This window comes from Oryctolagus cuniculus, chromosome 11 (genome assembly GCF_964237555.1).
Source record: "Oryctolagus cuniculus chromosome 11, mOryCun1.1, whole genome shotgun sequence".
Lineage (NCBI taxonomy): Eukaryota > Metazoa > Chordata > Mammalia > Lagomorpha > Leporidae > Oryctolagus > Oryctolagus cuniculus.
This window is the reverse complement of record NC_091442.1, coordinates 20,949,561-20,971,013: the sequence shown is the minus strand read 5'-3', so window position 1 is coordinate 20,971,013 and position 21,453 is coordinate 20,949,561. Positions and strand designations below refer to the sequence as shown.

Below are 21,453 nucleotides of genomic sequence, written 5' to 3'. Positions count from 1 at the left end.
GCTGTTTATGGGAGTGAGTCATCTTGGAAGTGAATGAAATCTTGACCACTACCTCATGAGAGGCCCTGAGCTCAAACTCTGCTGCCTGAGCTGCCTCCAAATTCCTGATGCACAAAAACTATGAGAGATATTGCATGTTCATCGTTGCTTTAGACCACTAATGTTGGGTAACTTGTTACAGAACAGATAACAGGCACACATCCTGAGTGCTGAGCCTGGATGCTCAATGACTGCCTCAGCTCACTGGCTAAAGAACCTGCTTTCTGCCCAAGCCCAAAGTGGCCTTGACCAAGGTCTTTCCACTGACCCCGAATGGTGATAGTGCAAATGCTTCTCCCCGTTCCCCATTCCTTTTTTTTTTTTTTTTTTTTGATCAGGCAGAGTGGACAGTGAGAGAGAGAGACAGAGAGAAAGGTCTTCCTTTTGCCGTTGGTTCACCCTCCAATGGCCGCTGCGGCCGGCGTGCTGCGGCCGGCGCACCACACTGATCTGAAGCCAGGAGCCAGGTGCTTCTCCTGGTCTCCCATGGGGTGCAGGACCCAAGGACTTAGGCCATCCTCCACTGCACTCCCGGGCCACAGCAGAGAGCTGGCCTGGAAGAGGGGCAACCGGGACAGAATCCGGCGCCCCAACCAGGACTAGAACCCGTGTGCCGGCGCCGCAGGCGGAGGATTAGCCTATTGAGCCACGGCGCCGGCTCCCCATTCCCTCTTAATTAAAGTGCCTCTGGAAGGCCCGGCTCATAAGGGTCACCGGTGTGGGTGGGGCACTGCAGAGGGGAGCCCCTCAGAATCAGGGGGACCTTGTGGAAACGTGCTACATTCTCCTGGTCTCGGGCTTTTCCAGCCCAGTGTTCTTGATCACAGAATCCTTTCTTTGTGCCGTGAACGCACTCGGCCCCTACCAGGACCTTTGCTTTCTTCTGAGGAGACCCCAGGAGAAGCTGGTCCTTCTTGATGCTGGGCCCGGAACTGCGGCTGCCATTCTGTTTGCCCCCAGGAGGTTAGCATTGAACCCAATGTACCTGTCACCTTCAACAATCATGGAGTCCCCAACAGTCCTCTCATCTGTCCTCTGCCCAGATCCATACCTACTCCCACCTCAGATTATTTTGAAGCAAATTCTAGTCACTGTATTATTTCATGCATAGATATCAGTACCTTTAAAAAATGAGAACTCTTTTAACAATACAATCATGGGGCCGGTGCTGTGGCATAGCAGGTAAAGCTGCCACCTGCAGTGCAGGCATCTCAAATGGGCACCGGTTCAAGTCCTGGTTGCTCCACTTTCAATCCAGTTCTCTGCTTATGACCTGGGAAAGCAGCGGAAGATGGTCCAAGTCCTTGGGCCCCTGAACCTGCGTGGGAAACCTGGAAGAAGCTCCTGGCTCCTGGGTTCAGATTGGCCCAGCTCCGGCCGTGGAGGCCATTTGTAGAGTAAACTAGCGGATGGAAGATCTCTCTCTCTCTCTGCCTCTACCTCTCTGTAACGCTTTCAAATAAATAAATAAATAAATATTTAAAAAAAAAAAAAGAACAACTCAATCACAAGTCCGTTATCACATCTTAACCCCTCCCCCCAAATAATTTCTTACCATTGCATATCCATGAATATTAAGTTCTTACCTGGTTCAAAGTGTCTAAGAACATTCATTTTCTTTGGATCAACAATATCAGTGCCTGCTGGGAGAGTTACTTACTTTGTTTTTTTTTTTAAGTTAAAAAGTTTTTAAAAATTTTATTTGGGAGAGAGAGAATCTTTCATCCACTGTTTCACTCACCAGGGCTGGAACCAGGAGCTGAGAACACAAACTAGATCTCCCATGTGGGTGGCAGGAACCCAGTTACTTGAGCCAACACTGCAGGCTCTGAGTTTGCAGACGCAATCATTCTTTCGTGTTCAATAACCTCCTGTGCCTGGATTACGTGTCAGTACTGTCTGAAAGGGTAACTGAGCCCAAATCCCGGCTGTGAAATACAAAACCAAACAGACTTGGCCTAGAGTCTTGCTGGACTCACTACATTTTCTCAGTTTTCCCAGCTACTGAAAAATATTCAAGTGCGGAGAATCCACGACCTTGGGTTTGGAAACCAGTGGCAGAAGGAACAGAGGCTCCCCCTGAACCCCAGAATTTGCATTTTTCTCCCCAGAAAACATACTCCCCTTTCCGCTGCCAGCCCGGTAGCTCCTCCCCTTCCACTCAGAGCCTAGGTGGAAGGGTCCGAATTTCTTCGGCAGTGTTGTATGTTTCTGATCAGCCCAACATCGCCTGATAGGAGCTCGGTATAGGGATAAGCACACTCATACTTTAAGAATGTTTTTATGACAATATTTTCATAAAGGCTGTTTCAAGAAATAATTTACCAGACAATAGAAGATGGAGGAGGTGACTCTGATTACATCTTGGAGCAAGTGAAGCTTGACGTTTAAGGAACCTAGGCAGTCCACACATTGTTTAAACGCTTTCTGGAAGGGATAATTATTCCGTATTACATTTTTTAGGAAGATTACAGGGAGCGGATACTTGGCTGGGTGGTTAAGTCGCTGCCTGGGATGCCTGCATCCCGTAGTGAAGTGCTGAGTTCGAGCCCAGCTCCTCCGCGCCTGACCCACCTTCTTGCTGCTGCACATCCAGGGAGGCGGAAGGAAATGACTCAGGGAGCTGGGTCTCTGCTCTCCACGTGAAAGGCCAAGGTGGAGTTCCAGGCTCCAGCCCTAGCTGCTGTGGGCATTTGGGGAGTGAATTAGCTGATAGAAACTCCCTTGCTCCCACAAATAAAATGAAAATAAATCCATAAATACAATTTGAAAAGAACCACTTGAAAAATGAAAAGTCGAGAAGGCAGCGGCCCAGTGATGGAGCTCCTGGGTGGTTCCCTCCCCCAGCCGCCTCCTGGAGGTCACTCTGCAGCCTTCGTCATCGCTTGCTTCCGAAGGCCTGGTGGATTGGCGCACAGCTCTTCTGAACTTACATTTTCTCATCTTTTTTTTTTCTTTTTTTTTTGACAGGCAGAGTTAGACAGTGAGAGAGAGAGACACAGAGAGAAAGGTCTTCCTTCTGTTGGTTCACCCCCCCCCCCAAATGGCTGCTATGGCCAGCGCGCTGCGCCGATCCGAAGCCAGGAGCCAGGTGCTTCCTCCTGGTCTCCCATGTAGGTGCAGGGTTCAAGCACTTGGGCCATCCTCCACTGCCTTCCCGGGCCACAGCAGAGAGCTGGACTGGAAGAGGAGCAACCGGGACAGAATCCGGTGCCCCAACTGGGACTAGAACCCGGGGTGCTGGCGCTGCAGGCGGAGGATTAGCCTAGTGAGTTGTGGCGCCGACATTTTCTCCTCTTTAATACTGGGCTGGTCACATTTTTAAGGCGTAGGGTGAGAATTTGAAGGTATTTGATAATATTACAGCCAAGAATGAATGAACCGATCAGTAGATTGATTGGCTCATTTATTAAATCAATGACTATTGGGTGAATACCAATTAAGTGACAGTGTGTTAGGCTCTTAGGTTAACCTGGTGAGCAATATATTTCTATAGACTTTGGGGGTCAGAATCTGGAAGATAAAGCAGACTCCAGATGAATAAGAAGAGATAAATGCAGAAATAGAAGTCATCAGTGTTCTGAAGATAAAGCTCAGGAATGCTGATAGAACATCTGTGGCCATGATGTGTGACAGCTGAAGGGTGAGTGCCCCAAGCCTTACCCTGGGGGGTTCCCCAGGGATTATTAATGGATCCTCTCATCAAGATAATACTGAAATACGGCATTCAAGGGCCTCCATGATTAGGGTGTCAGGTAAAAAACCTGATGCCCCTTTAAATCTAAATTTCAGAGAATCAATAAAAAGTTTCTAGCATGTTATTTTTTTAAAAGATTTATTATTATTTTTTTTAAGTCAGAGTTACACAGAGAGAGGAGAGGCAGAGAGAGAAAGAGAGATCTTCCATCCACTGGTTCACTCCCCAATTGGCTGTAATGGCCGGAGCTCTGCCGATCCGAAGCCAGGAGCCAGGAGCCAGGAGCTTCTTCCAGGTCTCCCACGTGGGTGCAGGGGCCCAAGGACTTGGGCCATCTTCTACTGCTTTCTCAGGCCATAGCAGAGAGCTGGATCAGAAGTGGAGCCGGGTCTCGAACCGGCGCCCATATAGGATGCTGCGTTTCAGGACGGGGCATTAACCCGCTGCACCACAGCGCTGGCCCCTCTAGTATATTATTAATATTAATATTACATGGGATAGGGATCGGCATTGTGGCATAGCAGGTAAAGCCGCTGCCTGCTACACCATCATCCCATATGGGCACTGGTTCATGTCCTAGCTGCTCCACTTCTGATCCAGCTCCCTGCTAATGCACCTTGGAAAAGCAGTAGAGGATGGCCCAAGTGTTTGGGCCCCTGCCACCCATGTGGGAGACCCAAATGAAGCTCCAGGCTTCTGGATTTGGCCTGGCTCAGCCTTGGCCTTTATGACCATCTGGGGAGTAAACTTGCAGATGGAAGATCTCTCTCTCTCGTTCCTGCTCTCTCTGTAATTCTGACTTTCAATTAAATCTTTTTTAAGAAAACATAGGGGATATATTTATGCTAAAAATCCATTGCTGACCTGAACTGCAGGTTTAGCTGGGTGTCCTGAATGTGCTACCCCAGCCGCCCTCTCTGGCCCACTTCCCACCATGTCCTCCACACACCCCAGAGCCCATCCACAGGAAACGCCCCTCCTCTCCCACGTCTTCGCTCATGCTGTTCCCCCACTGGGTCACCATCCTCCCAACCCTGCCCTCTGGACACACTCTTCCCCTCCTTCATACCCTGGCCCAGCGGCTCCTCCCCTGGGCAACCTTCCCTGGCAAACCGGGTCATTCTCATTCCAGGGTGCTCACTGAACTTGGTTCTCAGACCATTTTGCCTTACAATTCTCTCTCTTAAGGCCTAGTTTCTAAAAAATAAATAAATAATAAAATAAAAAAAGCATAGGCATTGACGCCGTGGTACAGTGGGTTAAGTAGTCACTTCAGATGCCAAGGCCTGGCTACTTGGCTTCCGATCCAGTGTCCAGCTAATACACTTGGAAAGCAGCAGAAGATACCCAAGTACTCAAGTCCCTGCTACCCCTTTGGGAGTCTGGATGGAGTTCTATCTCCTGGCTTTGGCCTGGCCCAGTCACGGATGTTGAGGCCATTTTGGGGATGAACCAACAGATGGAAGAACTCTCCCATTCTCACTTTCTTTTTGTCATGCTGCCTTTCAAATAAACAAATGTGTTAAAGAATAAATAAAAAGGCATAGTCAAGATGAAATGCCTGGAAAGGAAAGAGGGTAAGGAGTGCTCCTGCCCCTCCCACCTGCTCTCCTGCCCCATCGCACTAATAGTCACATCAAACTTGATTGAGTTCTTTCGTGTGCCAGGCATCATGCTAGGTGCTTTGCATGTAGCATCTCAAGGAAGCCTCCTCCCCTTCCGAGAGATTCAGCTGAATCGCCGCCTGCGGCAGCCGAGGCCATCAGCCAGGTAGAGGGGAAGCTGCTTGCCCCCGTCTCCAGCGGCAATGCATTCCAGGAGGGCAGGAGCTTCATTTTATAAACTGCTCAATCCTCAGAGCCCAGCTCTGCATCTGGCCTTGAGTAGCTCTCCCACTTAAATACTTAGGGAGGGTCCGGCGCCGTGGCTCACTTGGTTAATCCTCTGCCTGCGGCACCTGCATCCCATATGGGCGCCGGGTTCTAGTCCCAGTGGGTCCTCTTCCAGTCCAGCTCTCTGCTGCGGCCCGGGAAGGCAGTGGAGGAAGGCCCAAGTACTTGGGTACCTGCACCCACATCGGAGACCAGGAAGAAGCACCTGGCTCCTGGCTTCGGATTGGCGTAGTGCCGGCTGTGGCGGCCATTTGGGGGGTGAACCAACGGAAGGAAGCCCTTTCTCTCTGACTCTCTCACTAACTCTATCTGTCAAATAAAAAAAAAAATACTTAGGGAATGAATGAATGATTCACTTTCCAGGTGAGAAGCTGCAATTTAGAGAGACAGAGAAACTTGCCCAAGGGCATACACTAGCTGTCGTGGTAGAACTCGGGCTAGCTCCAGTTAGGGGGGTGCTGGGAGATGTTTAACAACAGACTTTGTAAAAACAACAGCAAACCGTGACCACCCCGATGTGTAGCAGTCACTGGTTCACAGTGTGGAAACACTCCCAAACGTCCTGAAAATAGAGCCGTATTGTGTGAGCCTTCTTACACCAGCTGGCCCTGCATATCATACATTAGAACACAGGGCTGCTCGTGTCCAGGTCTGTTCTGCCTCAGTGAGGAGAAAGGTCACCCGAAGCAAACTCGGTTCAAAGCAGAGTGTACAGACGAGCCTTAAAAAACAAACCAATCACAGAACTGCCTTCCCATGCCTGTGAGCACACAATCCAGTGTCTCCCAAGGCGCACAAGGCCCTGGCCTGGGCTTTGGAGACACACAACCCCCACGATCCTTCTCTCAAACAGCCTTCGCTCCAGGACACAGAGGCTGACGGACAAGAACCAAGCAGCCAAACGTTGAGTACAAAATTACAGACTGAGACACAGACCGTGGAACAGGCCCCAGGGAGGATAGGGACCGGGGAGCCGCTGCCACTTGGAGTGTGGTGAGTTGAGGAAGCCCACTCTCAGAAGGCGACACTTGGTATCAGATGGACCAGTGAGTTGGATGAGGCGTGGCGCTACCAGCCAGGCAGAAGAGAGGATTTGAAGAATGAAATGAATTTCTGTGCAGCTTGAGACAGTGGGATGGGATTATAGATATGAATGTGAAGGGCAGGGGCTTATGGGGAGGTTTAATTCCCTGGGTGGAGTCTGGAAGACAGAGTCTCAGAAGATGAGATGCACTCTTTGATTGTCTTCCAGTGACGGGCAGTTTCTCCTCCAGAAAACCCGTCTGCACCACTTGGATCAGCTCCCAGCGGCCTTGCCTGGATGATCAGAAGCTTGGGAGGAATCCACGACCACCCCCAGGTGCGGTGGCAGTCCTGGCTGTAGGCCCTGGCCCCTCACCTTTGGAGCTAGCCCTGCCCATCGGAAATACACATGAGACCCACAGATGTAAAAATCTTGCAGCCACGTTGAAGGAGTCAAAAGATACGAGAGAGATTAATTTTCTCATCTATTTTATTTGGCCCGAACATTTCGACGTGTCATCAGTCTAAGTCTTGGAAACCCCGTGTGCATTCTGGCTGGATTTCAAGCGCGCGATAGCTACTCTGTGGCTGCGTGGAACATGGTGCTGGCCTATGCCGTTCTGAGCCTCAGTTTCCTTACCTGGATGAAATCGCCTGGACCACCGCAGGGCTTGTGAGAGCACACGTGAGGCCACACCACCCCGCCCTACACAGAGAGGGAGCGCATTAAATCCCGGCTCCCGCCGCCCCTTCTCTCCCCACGCCTCCCTCCTCCAAGTCTCCGCCCCCTTCCCCGCCCCTTTCAGGCTCCAGGCGGAAGCCGTACGGTCACCACTGCGGCGCGCTTTACGGTAGCGCTGCCTTTTTCCGCAGTGTGGCTGCTCGCCTGCCGCACGCACTTTTACCCTATTGGCTCTGCGGGGCCTGGCACAGGGCGCTTTTCGGCAGTGTGGCTGGAAGCGCTGCCGAGCGGCCCGCGGTGTGGGTTTGAGTGGAGGGAACGAGCGGATCGGCTGTTGCCTGGACGGGGAACTATGGACGTGGGCGAACTTCTGAGCTACCAGGTATGAGGGACTGGGGAGACCGGGAGACTGCTCCTCACCGGGTCGGAGATCGCAGGGCCAGAGTGCCTTGGTCTCACCTCGTCTCATCTCCTTCCGGGCCCCCTCGCTTCTGACCTCATCTCACTTCACTCCTGCAAACTTCGCTAGTCCCTTCCTATGCCTGCTCCGGGCCTGAGCCCCTTTGCCTACTCGCACCCCATCCAGAGGTCTGGTTCCCATCGTCCTCTCCCAGCGGCCGCCACCGCCGAGTCGTTGAGTTTGTGCCGCTAGCCTCAGTTTTCTTATCTGCATAGTGGAGACGGTTTCAGCTACTTAGTAGAGTTGTTTGAGGTCTGTGTCAGCTGCTGAGCGTGCAAAGCTGTGCCCGAGTTGGCCGCCCTTGCTGGGAGATGCTCGTAATTCCAGCTTGGGCTGGGCCCCTGGGAAGCAGGAAGGCTCCCTTGTTGGGGTACTTGTGGGAAAACGGGAGGCCGGGCCGAGGTCCCTGAGCAGGTGAGAGCCGGGGTCGGAGCGCAGGTATCCTGACTTCAACCTCGGGATTCATCGCTTCTCTGATTGCCTGAGAGGCTCCGCGTGGGAGGCCGCAGAACCGCCCTGCCCGTCCGGGGTCGGTAGCCGCACGCCCTCCCGACCCCTGACGTGTGGCCAGTCAGAGCTGAGGGGTACTGTGAGTATGAGATCACACTGGGTTCCGAAGACTCAGCGAGAAAAAAGGAGTGTTTTTATAGGATTTTGTGATCACGCTGAGTCTAGCAACCACACTGATTATCGATCATATTGATTAAGTGATCCTATTTTGGATAATGGGTGAAATAAAATACATTTAAAACCAATTTTACTTGTTTCTGTTGACTTTCTAAAAGATGTATTTATTTTTTACTTGAAAGACTGAGCAACAGAATGAAAATGGGAGAGGGAGAGGGAGATAGAGATCTCTGTCTGCTGGTTCACTCCCCAAATGGCAGCAACAAGCTACATCTGGGCCAGGCTGAAGCCAGAAGCCAGGAACTCCATCCTGCTACAGGGGCGGCAGGGACCCAGGTACTTGGGCATCTTCTGCTGCCTTCCCAGGCGCATGAGCCGGGAGCTGGATCAGAAGTGGAATGAGTGCTGTGGTATGGGATGCCATCATGGCAGGCAGTGTTTTAACCTGACTTTTCAATGTGGCCACTAGAAAATTCTAAGGGGCTGGCTCTGGCAGAGTGCGTAAAGCTGCCGCCTGCAGTGCTGTGGCATCCCTTATGGGCACCAGTTCAAGTCCCAGTTGTTCCACTTCACGGGGCCGGCGCTGTGGTGTAGCAGGTTAAGCTGCTGCCTGCAGGTCCAGCATCCCATAAGGGCGCCAGTTTGAGACCTGGCTGCTCCACTTCTTATCCAGCTGCCTATACCCACATGGGAGACCCAGGGAGACCCAGATGAAGCTCCTGCCTCCTGCCTTTGGCCTGGCCAACCGTGGCCGTTGGGCCATTTGGGGAATGGACCAAGGGATGGAAGACACCTTTCTCTCTCACTCCCTCCTTCCTTCCCTCTCCCTCTGCCTTTGCCTTTCTGTGACTCTGACTTTCAAATAAATAGATAAATATTTAAAAAAGTAAGTTCCATATACTGTTGGCCATATTTTCAGTAGGCAGCTCTGCAGTCAAGAATAAGTGATTAAGAGCCATGTGTCTGTAGCCCCAGGTTGTGTGGAATATTTGGCCACTAACTGGCTGCTGTAACCTTGAAGAGACTGTTTAACCTTTCTATTCCTTGTTTTCCTCATCTGTGAGTGGGGCCGATGACGGTACCTTTCATAGGGCTGCTGTTGAGAAATGTAGACCAATGCTTGACAAAGTGTAAATGTTCAATAAATTGCTAATTATTTTCATGCCACTGCCTTAGCCAATATACGGAAACGCCACCCTGGGGGTTCCAGACGTCTGGGGAAAGAACTTGTGGAGCACGCGGGGGTATGCGTAACTCAGAGTTCTTTTAGACAATTGAGTAGACTGTGAAGGAAGGAAGGAAGGAAATAGGAGGGTTGTTGAATGAGTGTTCATTCAGGGTTCCAGCAGGAGGTGTGCCTGTTTGGGAGCGCTGGTGTAAGAAGACAGGGTGTGGGGCCAGCCCCGTGGCTCACTTGGTTAATCCTCCACCTGCGGTGCCGGCATCCCATATGGGCGCCGGGTTCTTGTCCCGGTTGGGGCCCGGGTTCTAGTCCTGGTTGCTCCTCTTCCAGTCCAGCTTTCTGCTGTGGCCCCGGAGGGCCGTGGAGGATGGCCCAAGTGCTTGGGCCCCTGCACCTGCATGGGAGACCGGGAAGAAGCACCTGGCTCCTGGCTTCAGATCAGCGCAGCGCTGGCTGTAGCGGCCATTTGGGGAGTGAACCAACAGAAGGAAGACCTTTCTCTCTGTCTCTCTCTCTCTCTCACTGTCTATAACTCTACCTGTCAAATACATAAATAGAAAACAAAAATTGAAAAAAGTTATTAAAAGAAAACAGGGTGCAGATGGGTGCCTCCTCACACAAGGCATCACGTGTAAGAAAAAGGGGTACAGAACAGAGGAGACAGAGTACCAACTCGCAACTAGACCGAATTTATTCAAAGAAAATAAATCCGCAGAGGTCAACCAACTGCCAGTGTACACACAGACTGAACAAGTGGCAGAGGGCCCAGACCACAGCAGGCTGGGCTTTTTTTTTTTTTTTTTTTTTTTTTTTTTTGGACAGGCAGAGTGTACAGTGAGAAAGAGAGACAGAGAGGAAGGTTTTCCTTTTTCCGTTGGTTCACCCACCAGTGGCCGCTGCAGCCAGTGCCCTGCGGCCGGCGCACCATGCTTATCCGAAGCCAGGAGCCAGGTGCTTCTCTTGGTCTCCCATGCGGGTGCAGGGCCCAAGGACTTGGGCCATCCTCCACTGCACGCCCAGGCCACAGCAGAGAGCTGGACAGAATCCGGTGCTCCAACCAGGACTAGAACCCGGTGTGCCGGCGCCTCAGGTGGAGGGTTAGCCTATTGAGCTGTGGCACCGGCCAAGGCTGGGCTTTTTATATCTTAGGTGGGCTGGGGTAGGGTGGGGGGGCAGTGGGGGGGTGAGCGGCTCCATACTGGTTCTTTGCAGGGGATGGATGGGGTGGGGAGCAATACAGGATGTGAGACTGAAGTGGTCTCTTGAAAGAAGGGAAGGGTAACGAGAACCTAACGTGGCTGAGGCTTCGTCCTTGTTCCATCAGACCTGACTCTGAGTACAGATAAGGAGAGGGGGCGCTGGTTTCTTTCTGGCTACTTCCTGCTGATCCGGAGCGTTGTTGCAGGACGGGGTATCCACACTCTGGATCGGGTTGATTGAAGAAGAGCAGTCTTGTGTTGTTCCTGTGTGATGACTTGGGGTCTAGCAGTCATTCGCTCCTGTACGGCCTTTTGAAATATGTTAATTATACATGGTAGGGGTGGGAGCACTATGATTATGAGGATAAAAGGAGAAATTAGAAACATAGCCCGTGGTGGAAAGATGACCAACATGAGGACAAAGGGGAAAACAGGAAAGCGAGAGTCCTGTCCGTATGCCTGGCTGCCAAAGAGAAAGGACGCTCCTGGTTTGTTTCGTGTGTACGTGCTGGCAAGGAGCTGTGGGATGGAGTTCGTCTGGCCTGCTTCTAGTCCTGGGCTCCCTGGTTTCCTCCCTCTGCTTGTGGAAACCCTGGCTGCCTTCAGGGGCTTGGGCAAGGACTGAAGCTGAGTTCTTCCAGCTGAGCATGGGCGGAGTAGGGACCTCAGGCTTCCAGCAGAAGGTGGCCGCGTAAGGGGGCTGCGGCACTAGCTCGCAGAAACTGTCTCCATTGGAGCTTTCATGTGCATGACCATCTAGAATTTTATTGCCTGGAGCAAACAAATCTCACAAGCAGGTTAAATGCACAGGGTCTAAAACTGAGGACAGAGTCCTTATTAGAGGAGCTAGGAAGGGTCCAGAAGGGGGTTTTCCCACTGAGAGGCAGACAGAAACTGACAGGAAGGGCTGGAAAATAATCCGGTGTAGGCCGGTGCCGCGGCTCACTAGGCTAATCCTCCGCCTTGCGGCGCCGGCACACCGAGTTCTAGTCCCGGTCGGGGCGCCGGATTCTGTCCCGGTTGCCCCTCTCCCAGGCCAGCTCTCTGCTGTGTTCCGGGAGTGCGATGGAGGATGGCCCAGGTGCTTGGGCCCTGCACCCCATGGGAGACCAGGAGAAGTACCTGGCTCCTGCCATCGGATCAGCGCGGTACGCCGGCCGCAGCACACCAGCCGCAGCGGCCATTGGAGGGTGAACCAACGGCAAAGGAAGACCTTTCTCTCTGTCTCTCTCTCTCTCTCTCTCACTGTCCACTCTGCCTGTCAAAAAAAAAAAAAAAAAAAAAAAATGGAACAGCCAGGACATGAACTGACTCCCATATGTGATGCTGGCATTGCAGGCTATGGCTTAATGCCACAGCTGGCCCCAGAATAAATTTTTTAACAAGATTTAGTTACTTATTTGAAAGGCAGAGTTAGAGAGACAGAGAGAGATCTTCCATTTGCTGCTTTACTCCTCAAGTGGCTGCAATGGCCAGGGCTTATCCAGGCTGAAGCCAGGAGCCCGTCATTCCTCCTGTCTCTTGTGTGGGTGGGAGCACTTCGGCCGTCATCTGCTGCTTTCCCAGGTACTCCAGCAGGGAGCTGGGTCAGAAGCAGAGCAGCTGGGACCTGAACCAGCACTCTGATATGGGATGTTGGTGTCTCAAGCAGTAGCTTAACCCACTGGGCCACAATGCCAGCCCCCATACATAGAATGTTGATACCAGGAGAAGTTCATTCACTTGCTAAACAAATAGTTGTTGAACACCTGCTGTGTGCAAGGTGCTGGGTATACAGCACTGAATAAGACAAGATTCAAAACAAAAACTTTTTACAAATTATTTTCGTTTTATTTGAAAGGCAGAGAGATGGAGCGAGACAGGCAAAAATATTCCATCTGTGGTTCATTCCTCAAATACCCACAATAGCCAGGGCTGGGCCAGGCTGAAGCCAGGAGCCTGAAACTCCATTTAGGTCTCTCGCATGGTGTCAGGGGCCCAGGTACTTCAACCATCCCCTGCTGCCTCCCAGGGTGCACGTTAGCAGGAAGTGGGAATTAGAAATGAAATGGGAACTCAGACCCAGGCACTCTGGAATGTGGGCATCCCAAGTGACTTCTTTTTCTTAAAAAATTAATTAATTAATTATTTTAAAAATACAAATTTCATAAGTACAACTTTAGGAATGTAGTTATTCTTCCTGTCCACCATGCCTGCCCTCCCAACCACACTCTCACCCCTCCTCCTCCTCCCTCTTTCCTTCCAGAAGACTGACTCTATACTAAGTAAAGCTTTCAACAGTTTGTGCACACACACACACAAACTGAGAACTAGATTTACAATTAACTCATAATACAACTGATTGAGGACAGAGGTTTTGCATGGGGAGTTAGTGCACAGTGACTCCTGTTAATATAACAATTAACACTCTTATGTATGACGTTAGTGATCACCAGAGGCTCTTGACGTGAGCTGCCTAGGCTATGGAAGACTTTTGAATCCACAAACTCTGTCACTATTTAGACAAGGCCATAAGCAAAGTGGAAGTTCTCTCCTCCCTTTAGAGAAAAGTACATCCTTCTTTGATGGCATCTTATTTCCACTAGGGTCTCACTCACAGAGATCCTTCACGTAGAATGTTTTTTGCCACAGTGTCTTGGCTTTCCATGCCTGAAATGCTCTCATAGCTTTTCAGCTAGAGCAGGAAGCCTTAAGGGTTGATTCTGAATTCAGAATGTTATGTAAAGCAATTGTCATTCTTCGAGTCTCCTGTGTGGACTGCCTCCCATGTTGGAACATTCTCTCCTTTTTGCTTCTGTCTATTATTATTACCAGACACTTGATCCTATTTATATAATCACTTTAGCACATAATCCTATCTATATGCTCATTTTAATACTTAATATGATCACTGGGGTCGGTGCTGTGGTGCAGTGGGTTAACACCCTGGCCTGAAGCGCCAGCATCCCATATGGGCGCTGATTCTAGTCCTGGCTGCTCCACTTCCTATCCAGCTCTCTGAAGTGGCCTGGGAAAGCAGTGGAGGATGGCCCAAGTCCTTGGGCCCCTTCATCACATGGGTGACCTGGAGGAAGCTCCTGGCTCCTGGCTTTGGATTGGCACAGCTCCGGCTGTTGCGGCCAGTTGGGGAGTGAAGCATCGGATGGAAGACCTCTCTCTCTCTCTCTCTCTCGCTCTCGCTCTCGCTCTTGCTCTCTGCCTCTCCTCTCTGTGTAACTCTCACTTTCAAATAAATAAATAAATCTTTAAAAAAATACTTAATATGATCACTTTAACACTTAAGATGGCATTTTTACTACCCAGCTTAATGGGATTTGAGGTCCCATGACAAGTTTTTTTTTTTTTTTTTTTAATTTATTTGACAAGTAGAGTTATAGACAGAGAGACAGAGAGAAAGGTCTTAATTCCATTGGTTCACTCCCCAGATGGCTGCCATGGCCGGCGCTGCACCGATCCGAAGCCAGGCGCCAGGACCTCTTCCTGGTCTCCCATGCGGGTATAGGTGCCCAAGTACTTGGGCCATCCTCCATGGCCCTCCCGGGCCACAACAGAAAGCTAGACTGGAAGAGGAGCAACCAAGACTAGAACCCTGGTGCCCACATGAGGTGCCAGCGCCGCAGGCGGAGGATTAACCAAGTGAGCCACGGCGCCGACCCCATCATGACAAATTTTTAAACTGTACGCCTAGAAGTAAGTTCATAGGAATGTATGCAGACCTATACAGTTTTACAGTTATAAAACTTCCTCCTCCCCCTCTTATTCCCACTCTTTATTTTTTACTGAGATCCATCTTCAATTGACTTTATACAATATTATTAACTGTTATGTAAAGAATTAAAAAATAAAAATAAAAATAGTTCAACAAATAGTATGAAGAAACTACCCCCCCCCCCCCAAAAAATGAAACTTTTCCTCAACAGTCAAGATAAGAACAGCTCAAGTCATCCCTTCTCGAAGTGTCAATTTCACCTCTACAGATTTTGTTTTAGGTGCTCTATTAGTTCTCACAGATCAGGGAGAACATATGGTATTTGTCCCATTGGGACTGGCTTATTTCGCTAAGTAAGGTGTTTTCCAGATTCATTCATTTTGTTGTAAATGACCAGATTTCATTTTTTCACCACTGTGTAGTATTCCATAGTGTACATATCCCATAATTTCTTTTTTTTAAATGCTTCTGACAGATTCCTGTTCGTTCATTTTTTTTTTTAAAGAGGTATTTATTTATTTGAAAGAGTTATACAGAGAGAGGAGAGAGAGAGAGAGAGAGAGAGAGTGAGTGTGTGTGTGTGTGTGTGTGTATGTTCCTCATCTGCTGGCTCATTCCCCAATTGGCCGCAATGGCCAGAGCTGTGCTGATCCAGAGCCAGGAGCTTCTTCCAGGTCTCCCATGCGGGTGCAGGGGTCCAAGGATTTGGGCCTTCTTCTATTGCTTTCCCAGGCCATAGCAGAGCGCTTGATTAGAAGTGGAGCAGCCGGGACTTGAATCGGTGCCCATATGGGATCCCGGCACTGCAGGCGGCTTTACCTGCCGCAGCGCCAGCCCCTCCTATAATTTCTTTATCCAGTCTTCGGTTGACGGGCATTTAGGTTGGTTCCATGTCTTAGCTATTGTTAATTGAACTGCAATAAACATGAGGGTGCAGATAACTCTTTTATTTACTGACTTAATTTCCCTTGGGCAAATTCCTAGGAATGGGATGGCTGGGTCATATGGTAGGTCTGTTCAGATTTTTGAGTTATCTCCATACTGTCTTCCATAATGGCTATACCAGTTTACATTCCCATCAATAGTGGATTAGGGTACCTTTTTCCCCACATCCCTGCCAGCATTTGTTGTTTGTTGATTTCTGTATGAAAGCCATTCTAACTGGGGTGAGGTGAAACCTCACTGTGGTTTTGATTTGCATTTCCCTGATGCCCAGTGATCCTGAGCATTTTTTCATGTGTCTGTTGGCCATTTGGATTTCATCTTTGGAAAAATGTCTGTTTAAGTCCTTTGCCCATCTCTTAACTGGGTTGTTTGTTTTGTTGTTGTGGAGTCAAGTGTCTTGTTAAGTACTGTGCCAAATGCCTGCCCTACATTCTTGCTTTCTTCTGAAAGGCAAGTCTGGTGGGGGAGTCATAAGATAATGAGTAAGTAAGCAGATAAGACACTCAGGTCATGAGAAGAGCCGTGAAGGAATTACTGCAGAGTACGCTACAGATGGACCATGCCGGGGCTTGGTGTGGTACCCACTATGCACATTGACTATGGGACACCTGGAATGTGACAAGTCCGAATTGAGCTCTTTTTATATGTGTAAAATACACACTGGATTTTAAGGGTTTAGTGTGAAAAAATGAGTTTGAAGTATCTTAGGTTTTGTGTTGATTCCTTATTGTAATTGGGTTACAAGAAAAATATTATTAGGTTTGTTGTGTGCCATCTATTGTGATGCTGCCATTCCACATCGGAGCGCTGTTTCAAGTCCTCGCTGCTCTGCTTCCGATTTGGCTCCCTACCCATGTGCTTGGGAAAGCAGCGCAAGATGCTCCAAGTATTTGGACCCCGTCACCCATGCGGGAGACCAGGATGGAGTTCCTGGCTCCTGGCCTTGCCTGACCCAGATGTGGGTGTTGTGGTCATTTCGGGAGTAAATCAGTAAATCGAAGCACACTCTCTCTCTCTCTCTCTCTTCCTCTCTCTATCTGCCCTTCAAATAAATAAATCTTTAAAAAAACCATTAAAATTAATGTCACCTTTAAAAAAGTTTTGTAATATATGACTACTAGAAAATTTAAAATTACAAACATGGTGCATTTCTTTTTTTTTTTTTTTTTTTTTTTGGTTGGACAGTGCTGTTGTGGAAAGTCACCCTTGGGAGTAGGGACAAAGGTTTATTACTTTAGATGAGGTGGTTGGGGAAGGACAGAGGTTGAGAAGGACCCAGTCATGGGAAAAGGGGCCAAGTGCTAGAGGCGGAGGGCACAGCAGGTGTGTACGGCGGCTGGAGGTGGAGCTGGCACAGCCTGGTCAGGGACCAGAAAGGAGCTGGGAGCTGATGAGTGAGCGGGGGACGGGAGGAGACGCAGGCAGAAGTGACAGACTACACAGGCCCTCCTCGTGGCCAAGAGGAGGAGTTGGAATTTTGTTTTGAGAGATGTGGATGACTGCATGCAGCCCGCTTGTCTGCAGAGGAAAGGTGAGCTCCAGCTGATGAAGGGGTTTACCTGAGGTGGTAGGCCGAGGGAGTGGCTGAGTGGAAGCCACATGTGCACTATTTATGATTTCCCTTCTGTTTTTTAATTTTTTTAAGATTTATTTTATTTATTTGAAAGACAAAGTCACAGAGAGAGGTAGAGACAGACAGAGAGGTCTTCCATCTGCTGGTTCACTCCCCAGATGGCCACAACGGCCGGAGCTGGGCCTATCTGAAGCCAGGAGCCAGGAGCTTCTTCCAGGTCTCCCACGTAGGTACAGGGGCCCAAGGACTTGGGCCATCTTCTACTGCTATCCCAGGCCATAGCAGAGAGCTGGATTGGAAGAGGAGCAGCTGGGACTAGAACCGGGGCTCATATGGGGTGCCAGGGCTTTAACCCGCTGTGCCACAGCACTGGCCCCTATAGTTTCCTTTCTGTAAGCTCTGTGTCTGCTCCTCCTGGTCTAGAAGATGGTACAGGCTGGAATCTATTCCACAATCAATCAAACGTACCCTTCCCCTTGTGGAAAGTCAGGAGTTTATAGATGCAAAAGCTCTTTGAAAACAGTGATATTTTATAAACATGAAGGATGCATTTTTTAAAAAAAAGATTTATTTATTTTATTTGGAAGGCAGAGTAATAGAGAGATTCTGAGATCTTCCATCTGCTGGTTCACTCCCCAAATGGCTCTTAACAGCCAGGGCTGGGCCAGGCTGAAGCCAGGAGGCCAGACTCCACCTCCGTCTCCCACATGGAAGGCAGGAGCCCAAGCACTTGGGCCATATTCCACTGCCTTGCCAGGTGACTGTTAGCAGGGAGCTGGATCGGAAGTGGAGCAACCTGGTGCTCGCATGTGGGATATTGGTGTCGCAGGCGGTGATTCTGTCTGAATCCTTCTAACAACCCTGTGAGGGAGGTACTGTTTCTAAACCTTCTTTTACCCAAGTGGAGACTGAGGTACAAAAATGGGCCTCCTTTAAGGCATGCAGCCTAGCTGGATAGCAGCAAAGCCAGGGTTCTTAGCTCATCTTATTTCGCAGCTGCAGCTCCCGATCACTGGGCTGTCTTCTCACTGTGTGCCAGATGCCGAGCTAAAGTGCTTTTGGAATAGTTATGACATTTAATTCCCAGCTTGCCCTCAGAGCTAAGTGGCGTGCTTATTTTATGGAAAAGGAAACTCAAGAGAATGGGGTCAAGTTACCTGCCCCAAGTGGAACAGCCAGGGAGGTGCCGAGCCAGAGCTGGAGCACATGGGAGCCCTGAAGGCAGCTTTGCGTTTTGTTTTCTGATTTTAAAAACCTTAAAATTAAAGTGTGGTATGCATATTGAGGCGTTGTCATTCTGAAGAGCAGTTGATTGTAGGCTTCATTTCACAGAGTGGACCCAAGATGACCCCTGAAGTTCTCTACTTAGGAACCTAAGGGAAGAAAGCTGTCTGCTTTGAGACCTACCCCTGGCTCCCCTGGGGGCTGTGGTTTGCATTCCTGCCTGGATCCCAGGTGACCCTGAGCTGCTAGTCCTGGAACTGTTTTAAAATTCCCAGTCCGAAAGATCTGCGTTCCTTTTACAGTGGTCCCCAGCTGAGACGGCCCTTTCATCTCCTGAGCATTGGTCTGCAGATTCTTTGGGCTTAAGTTATACTTTTTCCCTGCCATTCAAGATGCTGAGAGCAAATCACTTAATCTTCCTGGGCCTCAGTTTCCTCACATGCCTAATGAGGGGATTAGGTAAGACTCTGAGTTCCCTTCCAGCTCAGAAACGCAGTGGTTCTAATTACTTAGGCCAAGGGCTCCTGCGATTGCATGGCATTTGGGGGAGAAAAGAAAAGCTTGATGTAGTGGAATGAATCAGGGCTGAAAGGCTGGGAGATTTGGGTTTTAATCCCACCTTTATCAGTGCTTATCTGAGTGACTCAGGACAAGTCTGTGTCTTTTTTGTTAATCACGTGTAAAATGGGCTCTAAGACTTGTGGTTCTGTCCATTCCTGATATTTAGAGACCATGGTGAACAAGGAAGAAGAAGTCCCTAAACAGTTAACTTTTTTTTTTTTTTTTTTTTTTTTGGTGCTTACTAATTTCATTTTTGGGGCAACTTGATGGGAAGATTCCAATTTTCTGCTGAGATTGGTTCTTCTAGTAATAGTGTTAGGCACCAAACGCCCAAGTGTGGGCCTTGTAGCCTTGACATATGTTAAGTATTCATTAGAGGAGACAGGAGAATGGCAATGTGGACAGGAGGTGGCGGGAAAAGTCTTAGAGAAGAAACTGGTTATGTTCCCAATATGGAAATGTGCTTTTCTGACGCCTTCAGGCACAGCCGTCTCCTCAGGAAGTGCACCCAGCAGCTCCTGGGCGGCAGTCTCTGCTGCAGAGGCGCCCATGTGAACTCCGGGGCGCTCTCATTAATACTCATTCCGCAGATGTCTGGGACAAGCTCTTGCCTCTGAAATTTGGGCATAAAGAATTCACATTTAGTGCAGCTCGGCTCAGAGGGAATGACTTGCTTTTTCGCTGGGAAAGGTTTTCTCTTGGAGGCAGATTGGGGTCAGGGACCCTTGGTTTTGGCAATACTGCAGGCACCCCCTCTCCTTGTCCCCTGCCAGTGGTACTATAGCATTTCCTGGGATCGTAGGGGCTTATAGGAATTTCTGACCAGGCTCTTTTCCCTTCTCTTCCTTCTTTTGGAATAAAAAGATTTTTAATGATAATAACATGATAGAAATGGTATTAAAGAAAGTATTTGAGAAGAGGAAAGCTACTATCCTAACCCAATAGATATTTTTTCATGTTTTTAAAATTTTTAATTGATACATAATTAGTTTTATGTGTTTATAGAGTACCGTATAACATAATATACATATACACTGTGTAATGATCAAATCAGGATAATTGGCATATCTGTCACAGGAAACATTCATCATTTCTTTGTGTTGGGAACATTCAAAATTCTCTCTACTAGCTATTGTGAAAGAATTAATTATTGTTAACCATAGCTGTCCTCCTGTGCTAGAGAACCTTCAAGGTTTTTTCTCCTGTATTCAGCTGCACCCCATCCCTGTTCCAATATAGTCTTACAGTCTATGCATTTTGTATGGTCATAACCACTGTATATATGCTGTTCTGTGATTTAAAAAAACATTATTTATTTGAGAGGCAGAGACAGACAGGCGGCTCCTACCTGCTGGTTCACTCCCCAAATGCTTCCAACCTCCTCAATCCAGGTCTCCCACATGGGTGCTAGAGCCCCACCTACTTGAGCCATTACCAATGGCCTCCCAGAGTGTGCATTAGCAGGAAGCTGGAATCAGAGGCGGAGCTGGGACCTGGACCCAGGCACTCCAATATGGGATGCAGCTGTCCCCACTGGTGGCTTAACTACAGGCCAATTGCTTGCCCTGTGTTGTGTGTTTTCAACTTAGCACTGCCAGAAATATTTTTGAAGTTTCTACATGGCCTTCATTTTATTTTTAATATTTGCATACTTTTTTCTATTTTTCCTTAAATCACTCCTCTGTAATTGGATATTTAGGTGGTTTCTAGGTTTTTGTTCTTGGAGATAATATTGTAGTGAACTTCTTTGTTCACTTTGGCACTTTTTACCCTACTGTCTGTCGTTAGTAATGACCTTGTGCTATCTCCTGTGCTAAGGATCGCATGTGCTAAAGTTGTTAAGACATGATCCTCAGCCCTAAGCAAGTTGTACAACCTAAGGAACAAGACAGGGATTTAAACGATTTGCTATGTAAATAATATTGTGGGAACATAATGGGAGGAATGATTGGATCTGCGTGGAGAAGAGATGTATTGATGGGTATGGATTTGGTTTGGTCTTGGAAGAAAAGGGAGCTGACATTGGAATCTCATCTTTGATGAATGAATCAGAATTCTGTGGGTGACAAAGCAAGTTGAGGATTAGAGTCAAATCTCGGAAGTGTTCAGAGCCTTGAGTAGATGGACAGGGCGTGGCAGGAGGTGATGGCGCCAACTCAGATGCCACCATATATGTCAAGCAAGGCACGGTGCAAAATGGAGTTAACCTTTGTCAGTTTATTGTGCTACTGGCAGTGTGTATTGAGTCTTTATGCAATCTTGATAGTACTAGTTGTTGTAATGTAGTTTTTTCCATTATAGGAGTTATATTAAATGCTAGTTTAAAGTTAACTTTAATATGCATTTTTCCTTTTTGTGTTTATCATTTGTATTTCTTGTGATTTGCCTCTTTCTCTTAACGTAGTAGTTGTGTGTGGTTTGTAATTGAATTTTTCTGTGTGTTTATGGCTGTGAATACGTAAGAAACATTGAAAGCCTGAACACTTGTGCCAACTATTATCTTTCATCTCTGGTGGCTTCGTCTTACCCCAGTCCTAAGACTATTACCCAAAACGTGATGTCGTTTCCCAGCTCTTTTTGCATGGCAGTTTATATTAGTGCTTCTTGAAGTGACTTGTTTGGTGTGTGTCTCTCAACAG

The 21,453-nt window shown here is 48.7% G+C and overlaps 1 protein-coding gene across 1 annotated transcript in view; it reads left to right on the top strand.

Annotated features, from left to right (window-relative positions):
- Nucleotides 1-7,457: 7,457 nt before the first annotated feature.
- CTNNBL1 (catenin beta like 1) overlaps nucleotides 7,458-21,453 on the top strand; it is a 170,546-nt gene continuing 156,550 nt past the window's right edge. Inside the window, exon 1 of the mRNA XM_070051853.1 lies at nucleotides 7,458-7,715. Coding sequence (XP_069907954.1) covers nucleotides 7,686-7,715 — 30 coding nt within the window. The 5' untranslated portion in view covers nucleotides 7,458-7,685. The remainder of the gene's footprint in view (nucleotides 7,716-21,453) is intronic.